This window comes from Crocuta crocuta, unplaced genomic scaffold (genome assembly GCF_008692635.1).
Source record: "Crocuta crocuta isolate KB4526 unplaced genomic scaffold, BGI_CrCroc_1.0 scaffold306, whole genome shotgun sequence".
NCBI classification, from domain to species: domain Eukaryota; kingdom Metazoa; phylum Chordata; class Mammalia; order Carnivora; family Hyaenidae; genus Crocuta; species Crocuta crocuta.
This window is the reverse complement of record NW_027529630.1, coordinates 1,368,143-1,378,923: the sequence shown is the minus strand read 5'-3', so window position 1 is coordinate 1,378,923 and position 10,781 is coordinate 1,368,143. Positions and strand designations below refer to the sequence as shown.

The 10,781-nt window shown below is 55.6% G+C and overlaps 1 protein-coding gene across 2 annotated transcripts in view; it reads left to right on the top strand.

The window, feature by feature from the left end:
• Window positions 1-6,825, top strand: part of PDE2A (phosphodiesterase 2A) — a 94,728-nt gene extending 87,903 nt beyond the window's left edge. For both annotated transcript variants that reach the window (XM_077762232.1, XM_077762233.1), the window contains exons 20-31: window positions 96-173; window positions 1,046-1,168; window positions 1,616-1,686; window positions 1,967-2,089; window positions 2,439-2,526; window positions 2,783-2,830; window positions 3,831-3,905; window positions 4,048-4,147; window positions 4,389-4,501; window positions 4,900-4,938; window positions 5,075-5,181; window positions 5,401-6,825. In XM_077762232.1, coding sequence (XP_077618358.1) covers window positions 96-173; window positions 1,046-1,168; window positions 1,616-1,686; window positions 1,967-2,089; window positions 2,439-2,526; window positions 2,783-2,830; window positions 3,831-3,905; window positions 4,048-4,147; window positions 4,389-4,501; window positions 4,900-4,938; window positions 5,075-5,181; window positions 5,401-5,611 — 1,176 coding nt within the window. In that variant the 3' untranslated portion in view covers window positions 5,612-6,825. The remainder of the gene's footprint in view (window positions 1-95; window positions 174-1,045; window positions 1,169-1,615; window positions 1,687-1,966; window positions 2,090-2,438; window positions 2,527-2,782; window positions 2,831-3,830; window positions 3,906-4,047; window positions 4,148-4,388; window positions 4,502-4,899; window positions 4,939-5,074; window positions 5,182-5,400) is intronic.
• Window positions 6,826-10,781: the final 3,956 nt, after the last annotated feature.

Here is a 10,781-nt window from a genome sequence, read left to right as displayed (position 1 = left end):
GGGGGTTTTCTCTATGATCCTTTTGTCCCAGTCCTGTGCATTCTGAGATTTCATAGCCACCTAGCTTAAGCCCCATCTTTCCCCCTCTCTCCTAGTCCCTCCTATACAAGAAAGTGAATGAGGCCCAGTATCGCAGCCACCTAGCCAACGAGATGATGATGTACCACATGAAGGTGAGGCCTGCACGGAGCTTCTATCCTCCTTCTCAGGATCCCAGGGTCCCCTGCAGCCCACATGTTTCTTCCCTGCCTCCCAGTTCCTTGGGGGCCCAGGACCAGCCTGGGTTTCCTGATCACCCTTTCCTGAAGATAAGAAGATAGATTCAGAGCAATGCCTGGCCCTCCTGCTCTCCTGCTCCCCTCTGGGGCAGCCTCTTCCAAGCAGTTTCTGGTTCAGCCCTAAGGCTGGCAGCAGGACCCACCCTGGGGAAGAGTTTGGTTTGGCCAGGTGTTCCCCATGTCTGGGAATAGCTCCCATTTTGAGAACTACTGAAGGCTAGGGAGCTCACTCAGGGCCCTTCCCACAGCTCGCCTGCATTCAGTGGTCACACAGTTCTCTGTAGTCTGCTGATATTCTGTCTCGTTCCCAGACCCTGTTTCAGAAAAGCTGTCCTGGCCTTTAGTTCCGAGAGTGTGGTGGTCATTTTCCTCTTACCTGTGTCCAAACTAAAAGGTCCCAGACTTTGTAGATAGGGTCGAAGCTGTGGTAGGAAGGATTAAGGTTAGACTCTGGAACGTTACCCTCAAAAGAAAGAATCCTCAAGTTAGTGTCTGCGAAAGGCTGGCATTGTTTGGTGGTGTCATGAAGGGATGTTTCTCTGTCTTTGCTGAGGACAGGCTGTTAGAGATGAGGGTTGTCACAGGCGAGGAGGCACAGTAGGTGGGCTGTACCCCAGGGATCTATTGCCAGTGACACTTCATGGATTGGATGGCCTGCCGTGGGTGCATTCTGGGCGAGGGCCCCCCTCCCACTGTGGGCTTTTGAGGGTGAGGACCCTGGATGGGGGTGGAGGCCATCTTCTGATACTCTGGTTGCTCCCCTCTAGGTCTCTGATGATGAATACACCAAACTTCTCCATGACGGGATCCAGCCCGTGGCTGCCATTGACTCCAACTTTGCCAGTTTCACCTACACCCCTCGCTCTCTGCCTGAGGATGACACTTCCATGGTGAGCTGGCCCTCCCCCCTGTGACTGCACAGGTGGAGGGTGTGCAGCCAGAGATTTAAGTTAGATATGGATAGGAATTTCCTGGCAAGACAGGCTGGAGAGCTCCCCTCCGAGATGGAATTGTTGGCATGTGGTCGACCAGCGTGGGCCCCAGGGCCAGCCCAGGGCTCAGTGGCTGGACTGGATGATCGGCAAAGTCATGTGGCCTCAGGCTTGGCACCTCCCTAGCTTTCTAAGGTTTTGTGTGAGCCTGGTTCCAGGAGTTCTTGGGTCCCGTTTCTCAAAGTTCATGGCTCCGAGAATGCTTGTCTCTACCATTTTATGGTTCTCTAGTTCAGATCTAAAGTTCTAAGGTTCCAAAATATTGGAAGCTTCAAGAAAGGGCAAGGCAGGGGACCCATCATGAAATGGACAGTCACTCTGAACCCTCCCTTCTGCTCTCTCCAGGCCATCCTGAGCATGCTGCAGGACATGAATTTCATCAATAACTACAAAATTGACTGCCCAACTCTGGCCCGGTGTGTGCCCCAGCCCTCCCTTCCACGTGCAGGCAGCCCTGGTCTTTGCCTCCCTCTGTCCTCTACTCTCACATCCATTGCCCCAGCATTCTGGGAAGGGGTCTCTGTGGACGACTAGGAGTGGCCCAGTCTGTGGGAGTGGAGAGGATCCGTGAGTGAGAGGCAATTCACAGACTCTGGGACCATGAGTGAAGGGAAGGAATGGGGTAAGGCAGAGCCTGAAGGGCTTCCTGGAAGAGGAGAGCCTGAGGCCCCTCTGCTGCCCTCTCCCCTCCCCCAGGTTCTGTTTGATGGTGAAGAAGGGCTACCGGGATCCCCCCTACCACAACTGGATGCACGCCTTTTCTGTCTCCCACTTCTGCTACCTGCTCTACAAGAATCTGGAGCTTACCAACTACCTCGAGTGAGTGTCTGCACTGACCCCTGAGTGTGGCAGCTGTTAGCGTCCCCTTCTTTAGGACAGGGGAGGCACCTAAGTATGGCAAGCGCTTTACATGCACCACCTCCCACGATCTTCTTAACAGTTCCGGGAGGAAGGCTGCATAGCCCTATTCTCCAGGTGGGACTTGCCCACAGTCACAGACTCATGGAGCAGTGAGCCTGTCAAACTCCAAATCAGGGCTGCTTTCCAGGAAGGGGACCCAGGTGTCCCAAACTCCTGTCTGGTGGTTCCTGGACATCTCATGCAGCCGTTCTTCCTCTGGATGTGTGGGAAAGGCCTGACTTCCCTCTCCCCTCTGCCTCTCAACCAGGGACATCGAGATCTTTGCCTTGTTTATTTCCTGCATGTGTCATGACCTGGACCACAGAGGCACAAACAATTCCTTCCAGGTGGCCTCGGTGAGATTCTGCCCTCCTCACAGTGGGCACCCTCCTCAGGGCCTCAGCAAGTCTCACCCCTCCGGCCTGAGGAGAGGTGGGAGCCAGTGGGACCAGGAGCCAGTTTAGAGATGGGAGGAGGCTCTCCAAGGCTTTGCATGGGCTCTGAGTTGGGAGGGTGGGGAGGGGCAGGGAGGACAGGGCAATGCCTCGCCTAATATGGCTGGCACTTGCATCTGGTTGTGAGGTGTGATGGAGATTTCCCGGGCTTTTCCAGAAATCTGTATTGGCTGCACTCTACAGCTCCGAGGGCTCTGTCATGGAGGTACCACCATTCTGCCCAATATCCCTGTGCCCGTTATCCTCTTAAGACCGATGACTTACATAGTTCCACCGTGACCCAACTCCTCCCGTCCCCAAGGTGTGCTCTCTCTGTGAGAGCTGTAGCCACCCCCCCCCAGGGCATGTTGGGCTCATTTTGCTGGCTGGGCTTGGAGGGGTGCAGGGGTAGATGGGGATGTGGGTCAGCCTGCAGGTCCTGCCCGAGCCCAGGTTTGACCAGGGAGAACTTATATTTAGCATGTTTCCACCCCCACTCCACCAGTCCTGGGATGGCTCCACCCCCATCACACCCAGTGCTGCCTTAGGTTGTTTGGGTTGCGTCTGCCCACCCCCAGATGGGAGCTCCTTGGGGCAGGGACAAAATCTGAGACCTCTCTGAATTCCGTGCACTTGGCATAGGGTCTGGCACAGAATAGGAACCAAACCTGGAGCAAGGTCACCTTGCCCTTCGCTGCCCCCCTACCACACCCCTCTGGAGACTCTCCTGCTTGCATGCTCCAGTAGATGAGGGGCTCACTCCCTCCCACAAGGCCTTGTGGCAGCCTTGCTTCTGCCCTCTGTGCTCTGGGCTCAGCCTGCTCCTTCTCTGAATGACAGCCCTTCAGCATCTGGAGACAGGGGCCTTGCCCTCACCTCATCACTGCCTTTCTTTGTCAGCAAACAAATGTTTGCTGCATGAATTAGTGTCTAAGACTCCAGGGGATCACTTCAGAATCATTCCAGTTTGAGAATTCCTCAGAGCTCACCTTGTCATGTCCCTCCATGTGACAGCTGAGGGATCTGAAGCTCAGAGCCTGCGAGGACTTGCCTAGTGTCACACAGAGGGCCGAAACAGAACCCAGAAAGGAAACTAGGACCCTAACTCCCCGTTTCTGCCTGCTCTGCTCACCTTGGGGGCTGGGGCTGCACCGGGCCTGCACAGGGGTCAGTGGTGAGCAGAGCCCCCGGCCCCAGCTGGGCCCTCATCGTTCCTCTCCTCACAGAGGCACCACTTCGCTCAGGCCATTGCCATCCTCAACACCCATGGCTGCAACATCTTCGACCACTTCTCCCGGAAGGTGATGGGGCTGGGGTTGGGGGTGAGGGACTGGGAGCTCAGAGCTAGCCTGAGGCAGGAGAAGAAGCTGAGTGAGTGGATGGGTGGGGGTGACTGGCAGGAGGCCCTGATGCCTCCCCACTCCCCTGCCCACCCTGGCCCAGGACTATCAGCGTATGCTGGACCTGATGCGGGACATCATCTTGGCCACTGACCTGGCCCACCACCTCCGCATCTTCAAGGACCTCCAGAAGATGGCCGAAGGTACCTGCCTTGGGGTTGGGGAAGGACCACCAAGCAGGGGAGGTGCCTGGAGGGCACCCCCTGGGGTTCAGACCCACTCCCTCTGGCATCAACCCACCAGATCCAGGTAGATACAGCACAAGCCCTTTGGCTCCCATCCAGGGTGCTGAATTTCATGGACCACATAGGTGGGCCCTGGGGACCTTGCCTCAGAGAGAGGGTGTGGGGGCTCCTTTCCTTGACTGCACCCTCTCTCTAACAGTGGGTTATGACCGAACGAACAAGCAACACCATAGCCTCCTCCTCTGCCTCCTTATGACCTCCTGTGACCTCTCTGACCAGACCAAGGGCTGGAAGACTACAAGGAAGATCGCAGTAAGTGCTGCCCCTCCCTGGGAGGGTGCAGGCTGCACAACCCTGCCAAGTTCTGTGTGTCTCCTGCATCCTGCTCTCCCTCTCTGTGCTGAGCTCAGCCTGGCTACATTTTGGGGAGACAGAAACCTAGACCACCTCAGGGTAATAGATGGGGAGATTCAGAAAGGGGCATGCATTCACCAGGTCACAGAGCAAGTCAGTGGCTGGCAGGAGGTGGGTGAGAACCCAGCCACTCCTCCTGATCTGGGCCATCCCTCTGCCAAACTGGGGATGGTGAGGACAGACCCTGAAGTGGGGCTGGGGGATGCCTCAGTTTGCCACCTTGGGAATGGCCTGTAGAGGAGCTCAGATGGATGGATCCCACACATGAGGTGTAACAAGAGTGTTGGCCTTTTCAGGAGCTGATCTACAAAGAGTTCTTCTCCCAGGGAGACTTGGTAAGTAGGGAGTGACTGCTGGTGTCAGGATGTGGGGAGAGGGCTCCCAGCCCGGGGCTGGGAGGGCTGGGTTAGCTTCATCCTTGTGTCTGATGGAGGGAGGAGGGGGCTAGGTCTGACGACTCGCTGCCCGCAGGAGAAGGCAATGGGCAACAGACCAATGGAGATGATGGACCGGGAGAAGGCCTACATCCCTGAGCTGCAGATCAGCTTTATGGAGCATATCGCAATGCCCATCTACAAGTGAGAGAGTGCCGGGGGCCTGCTGGGTGGAGGGGGTGCTGTGGCAGCCACAGCAGATCAGTTGCTGTCTCCTGCGGGCCCATAAATGGCCCTTCGCTTCATGTTCTCCTTGAGCATCCAGTCCTATGCCTCACACTCTCGTGGAAGTTCTAGCTGTGGTAGAGTCCTAATCCTTCTTGCTACTCACGGTCTGATTTGTAACCCTGTCCATGCCCCTAGGCTGCTGCAGGACCTGTTCCCCAAGGCGGCAGAGTTGTATGAACGTGTGGCCTCTAACCGTGAGCACTGGACCAAGGTGTCCCACAAATTCACCATCCGCGGCCTCCCGAGCAACAACTCGCTGGACTTCCTGGATGAGGAGTATGAGGTGCCTGATCTGGATGGCACTGGGGCCCCTGTCAATGGCTGTTGCAGCCTTGATGCTGAGTGAGCCCCCCTCCCCAGGACCCTGCCCTGCCCAGGCCTCCTCTGACAGCCCCCCACTGGCCTGGCCAAGTGCCCTGGGACCAAAGCCACGGGTCCTAGGTTCTAGACCAGGACAGACCGTGTGACCCTGGGCAAGTACCAACCTTTCCGGGCCTCAGCTTTCTTGTCTGTAAAATGGAAGCAAGACTTCCAGCCTCACTGAGATTTTGTCATTTGTCCTCCGGGAGCACAGAGGTGACTGATGAGCAGTGAGCCCTGCTCTGCGCCTCTGACCACGTCTTGGCAGATCTTCCCCAGCCTCCCTTCTCTGAGGCAGCCTAGATGACTGCCCCATCAGATCTATGCCCTCTTCCCTCTCCAGGGTCTTCATGCAAGGAGAAGGTGGGACATGTGAATGAGCAGAGAATGGGTCTTAGAAACAGTTATTAGCTCTGCTGGACAACTAGAAGTAGCTACAGGGCCACCAAAGGTGCCCCTTGGGGTTGCCACTCTATTTATGGTGGGCATGGAGACCTGGGAGCTGCAGGGGCCCCACAAGAAAGCTGCCAGAGGGGCACCTCAGTGCTCTGCGCAGAGGGGGCTCAGGGAGAAAGCAGGATAGGAATGGTGGGCAGGAAGGATCCCAGGGCTGGAAGACAGGCTCCAGTTGAGTCAACAATTCTTCCTCCTGGCCGTGTGACCCTGGGTAAGTGACTTCCCCTATCTAGGTAAGACAGGAGAGTGGGACAATCTGTTTTCTAGCACCCCTTTTAGATCAGAGTCCCCATGGCTCTGTGGAGTCCCAGGAGAAGCTGTGGAATGTCCCTGCCACCCTAGGGCAAAGAGCCAACCCTGAGTCCTTCAGTGACCCCCTGAATGTCCCCCCCCCCAACTTAGCCCAAGCCCCTTCTCTATTCCTGCAGCCAGAGAGGGCTGCCTCAGCCCTGACAGGGCTGACTGGTAGGGCTCCTATCTTCTTCAAGGCCATATCTACCCATGCCCTGGGGCTTGGGAAACCCCCATAGGGCCGAGCCTCTTGGGTCAGCCCGGCTGCTGGCATCTCCCTTCTCTGTTTTATTCTGTATGTGTTGTGGGGTGGGGGGAGGGGGGCCACCTGCCTTACCTATTCTGAGTTGCCTTTAGAGAGATGCGTTTTTCTAGGATTCTGTGCAACTGTTGTATATGGTCCTGTGGGCTGACCGCTTTGTACATGAGAATAAATCTATTTCTTTCTACCAATCCTCCTCCTCGGGGCTATTTCGGGATATTGTGCTTGGGGATGGGGGAAACAGAACTGGGGTACGCAAATGCCCTTTAGAACTCCCACCCCTTGTGCCTAGCCCCTCTCATAGGAGAGTCACAGACCTCCTGTGCCAGACTGTAGGGGCTTAGAGGTAGGTGGCAGATGAGGAGGTCCGGGCACAGAGCAGTGAGCGGACATGTTGGCTGGCTGATTGTAGTAGTCTGTGATTGTGGACTGGAAAGAAAAGAATTGAGGGGCTGAAGCAATCAAGGAGGCTGCCTGGAGAAGGCGGCCTAGAGCTCCTCTTAAACCCTCTGTCTGCTGGCCTGCTGGTCACGAGTGCCAATACAGCTAGGGCCTGGGTCTCTGAACCCCCTCCTGTCTTCCCTATTTTGTGTCCCCATGAATCCCTGAATCTGACTCTACACCAGATGCAGCCCTGGGTTGTGTCTGTGGAGGTAGTTCCCTCCTCTTCTGGCTGTAAGAGTGTTTGCCTCTGCACAGACAGAGAGGGGCAGGCCCCAGACCGGACCATAAGGAGGGTCTGACTGGCAAAAATCTCTAGACCCCATGCCCTCTGGCACCTACATCCCCCTCCCCATTTCCTCTCCCTGCTCACCTCTTCCAGATCAGTAATGGTTGGTATGTTAAGGGCTGAACACTTACTAGGAGAAGGAGGAAAGAAGGACTGGGAGACGATGATTAGGGCAACCGTGTGACACCTGTGATGCCCCGGGTGCCAGCCTTTGGGACCACAGAGCCTGTTTCTCCTGCACCATAGCTTGTCACTATTTGGTATTGCTCTTCTGGGCTATGGTCTCCAGGCAGCTAGCCTTCCCTTAGGAACTTGGGGTCCAGTCCCCTCCCCTGCCAGCCTCTGATCTGGGCTCCCCCAGTCTGTCTCTGTCTTCTCATGGTGCAGGACCCAGGCTGACCAGTGGGCCCTCAGTTCCTGAGAGGGTCCAAGGCTGACAGGGGATGGAATGGGGACGGCTATCGTAATGGTGTGTAGCTAACACCAGCATCAGTGTGGGTTGACATGGATGCTCCTCTGCCTGTGAACTGCCCCACCCAACTGCGAATGTGTGTACATGTCCCTCTTCTACCAGCCCTTGAACAAAGGAGAAGAACAACCCTTGTGCACACCTCAGGGACCTCACTCCCCTTCCCTGCATCTGTTGTCTGTCCCCATCACAACTCGCCCTTGAGGACATTTAATCCCACTTGAGGCCCATGTATGACACATCCTTCCTCGCCACCCAGCTGAATGATCGGCTCACAAGTATTTTCTCATGCATGCAAGACCCCATGCCAAGGCCCAGAGCTAATTGTCCTTGTCCCTGGTCTGGAGGGTCTACCAGCCTGGTCAGGGAGATATGGTCACAGGACATGACAACCCCCACAGGATGCTTGGCCATGGAGCTCCAGGCAGAATTATAACCCTGAGAAGAAATGCAGTGAGATCTGGAAGATGAACAGGTATTGTTTTCCTGTGGGCAAAAGGGGCCAGGCACTCCTAGTAGAAGGAACTGCACAGACAAAGGCACAGAAAAGGGGGAGTGGCCAGCACCCAGGGAATGAAGAGACAGAAGGAAGATAGAGCCAGACCAAGGAGAGCCTCGAATGCCAGGCTGTGAAGTTTGGCTTTACTTTGTGGGCAGTGGGGGGCCAGCGAAAGCTTTCAGTAGAGGAGTGACTTGGATGTGCATTTTAGAAAGATCCATCCGGAGAGCAGAGAAAGGCTGGCAGGGTTGAGGTGGGCCAGGGATCATTCTAGAGCTGATGTTCTGTGACGTGGGCTGGCTGAGGGAGGGAGGAATTCAAGATTTGAGGGAGGTGAGGCCAGAGGGAGGACTGGTAGGTGGCCTAGAATGTGGGTCCCCGCGGTCCCATGAACAGCCTTGGATGGCTGCTCTTTGCCACTCTCACCTGCAACCAGGTGTGGGGTGGAGGCTCTGGCAGGAGGTTGAGCTCCCTGGGAAGAAGGAAGGAATAGCAGTTTGGGGCTGCCAGGGGAGGGGAAGGTTGGAGGAAGGGCAGGAGGATGAATGGGAAGACAGGTAGGAGGAGAGGGTCTCTGCACAGAGCCAACAGTAGGTCCCATCTGGTCTGGGAACACTAGGCTTGGCCCCATGGTTTCTTGTAGCTGCCCCGCCCTCCCCACTTAATAAAAAATTTTATTTTACATAAAACCTTGTAATAATTCTGTGGAGTAGATACCATTATCTCATTCTGTAGCCAAGTAGTTTAAGATTCACAGAAGTAATCCGCAAGCTTGAGATGTGAGCCCCTCCCACCTGACTCCCCTCCAATGGCTCTTTCCCTGGGAGAGAGGAAGGAGATTCAGGAGGTCAGGGTCTTTGTCTCTGCAGGAGTGTGATGAAGGAGTAGGGGTGGTGAGCAAGTGGTTTGGAGCCCCAAAGAAGGATCTGAGATCAGTTCTATATAGTGCGTTGTGGAAGTGGGAGGGGCAAGAGAAAAGAGGTGAAGGGGTTGGTAGCCTGTAGTGCAGCTCGTGGTCACCAGATGGTGCTCGATCCCTGCTCTCCTCACCTACCCAGAGGTCTAAGAAAGGTGGGGGGGGTGGGAAGGGGGCTCAATTCATTCCCATCCACTCATATACGCCCCTTTCATACAGAGACACGTTATCTCACACACACACACACACACACACACACACACACAGCCCCACTCTCATTCTCCTACAGGCAGACACACACTTCAGGGTGACTACACAGGCTTTACAGGGAAAATGGGAAATGTTTCTTAAGGGCCTCCAAACCCCTTTAGCTGTTCCCTGAACAGGACTGAGTTCCGTCAGTCTTACCTGAGTGAGATCCCATGTCTCCTGAGTTATCTCCCTGTTGAGTGGCCCCTCTTTGCGGAGAGATCCCTGGAAAGGTAGTACCAGCTTTGTGATCAGGCACAGGTGGAACCCCTCCTCTGGGTATAAAATAACTAGGAGACAACACTGCCAGGCTTGGTGCTGATGGAGCTGGAAAGCCAGAACAGAAACTAGCGGGAATGTGCAGGGGCCTCAGGGGGAAGCTAGGCTCCAGGGACTTGACACACAGATGAGGGGACTGGGACAGGAGGTGAGGTTACTGCAAATAGGCCAGGAAAGCAGGCTGGGTGGTGGGGAGGTGCAGAGGCTGTGCCCAAGGCCTCGGCCCTCCCTCACTGCTCAGCTTCTCAGAGCCCAGTCCACTTGAGACTGTGGGGCCTGGACGTGGAAGCACAAGCAAGCAAGGATGCCATGAAGTGGCCAACAGCATAGGGGCATGCATGCTACAGGAGGACTGCAGGGAGATGCTATTTTTTTAGCCTTGGCTGCGGTCTCCTGGAAGAAGCCCTGAGCAGGGAGTTAAAGGAGTTAGAGGCCTGCTCTGAGCAGAAGCTGGGCCCCAGGGGAGCAGGCCAAGCCATGTGTCCAAGGCTAGACTCTGGACAGTGCCTGGAAGAGAAAGGAGAGTGGGCTGACAGGAGAATGAGAGGAGGGAGGGGGAGGAGGCAGCATGGCTGATTTGGGGAGGATCGAGAATGTCAGGGGAAGCCTCCTATCTGACAGAAATTCGCATTGCTATGTTCTCTCTCCTGAAACACAAAGCAAGAGTTGTCACTATGCACCATATCCCTCCTGGACTTCCTCTTCTCTCGTGGCAGGATGAGCACTTGGATTCTTCCTCTCTGGTCTCAGTTTTCCTGTCTACAAACTGGGATGATGGGGCCCCTCTAGAGGCCTTCAGGATGCAGGCCTCTGGGAGGGAAGCCAGCTCTACTTCCAAAGAGTTGTGTGTGAAATCTGCATATAGATGCTGTGGCCAGACTGTTCTCTGAGGGCTTGCAAGGATGGGTCCATGCCAGAAGCAGAGTACACCATTAAGTTTGAAGATTGGTGGGACACTTGTGAGAATGGGAGGGGCTGCCATTCCTGCCAAGATGGCGGCCACTC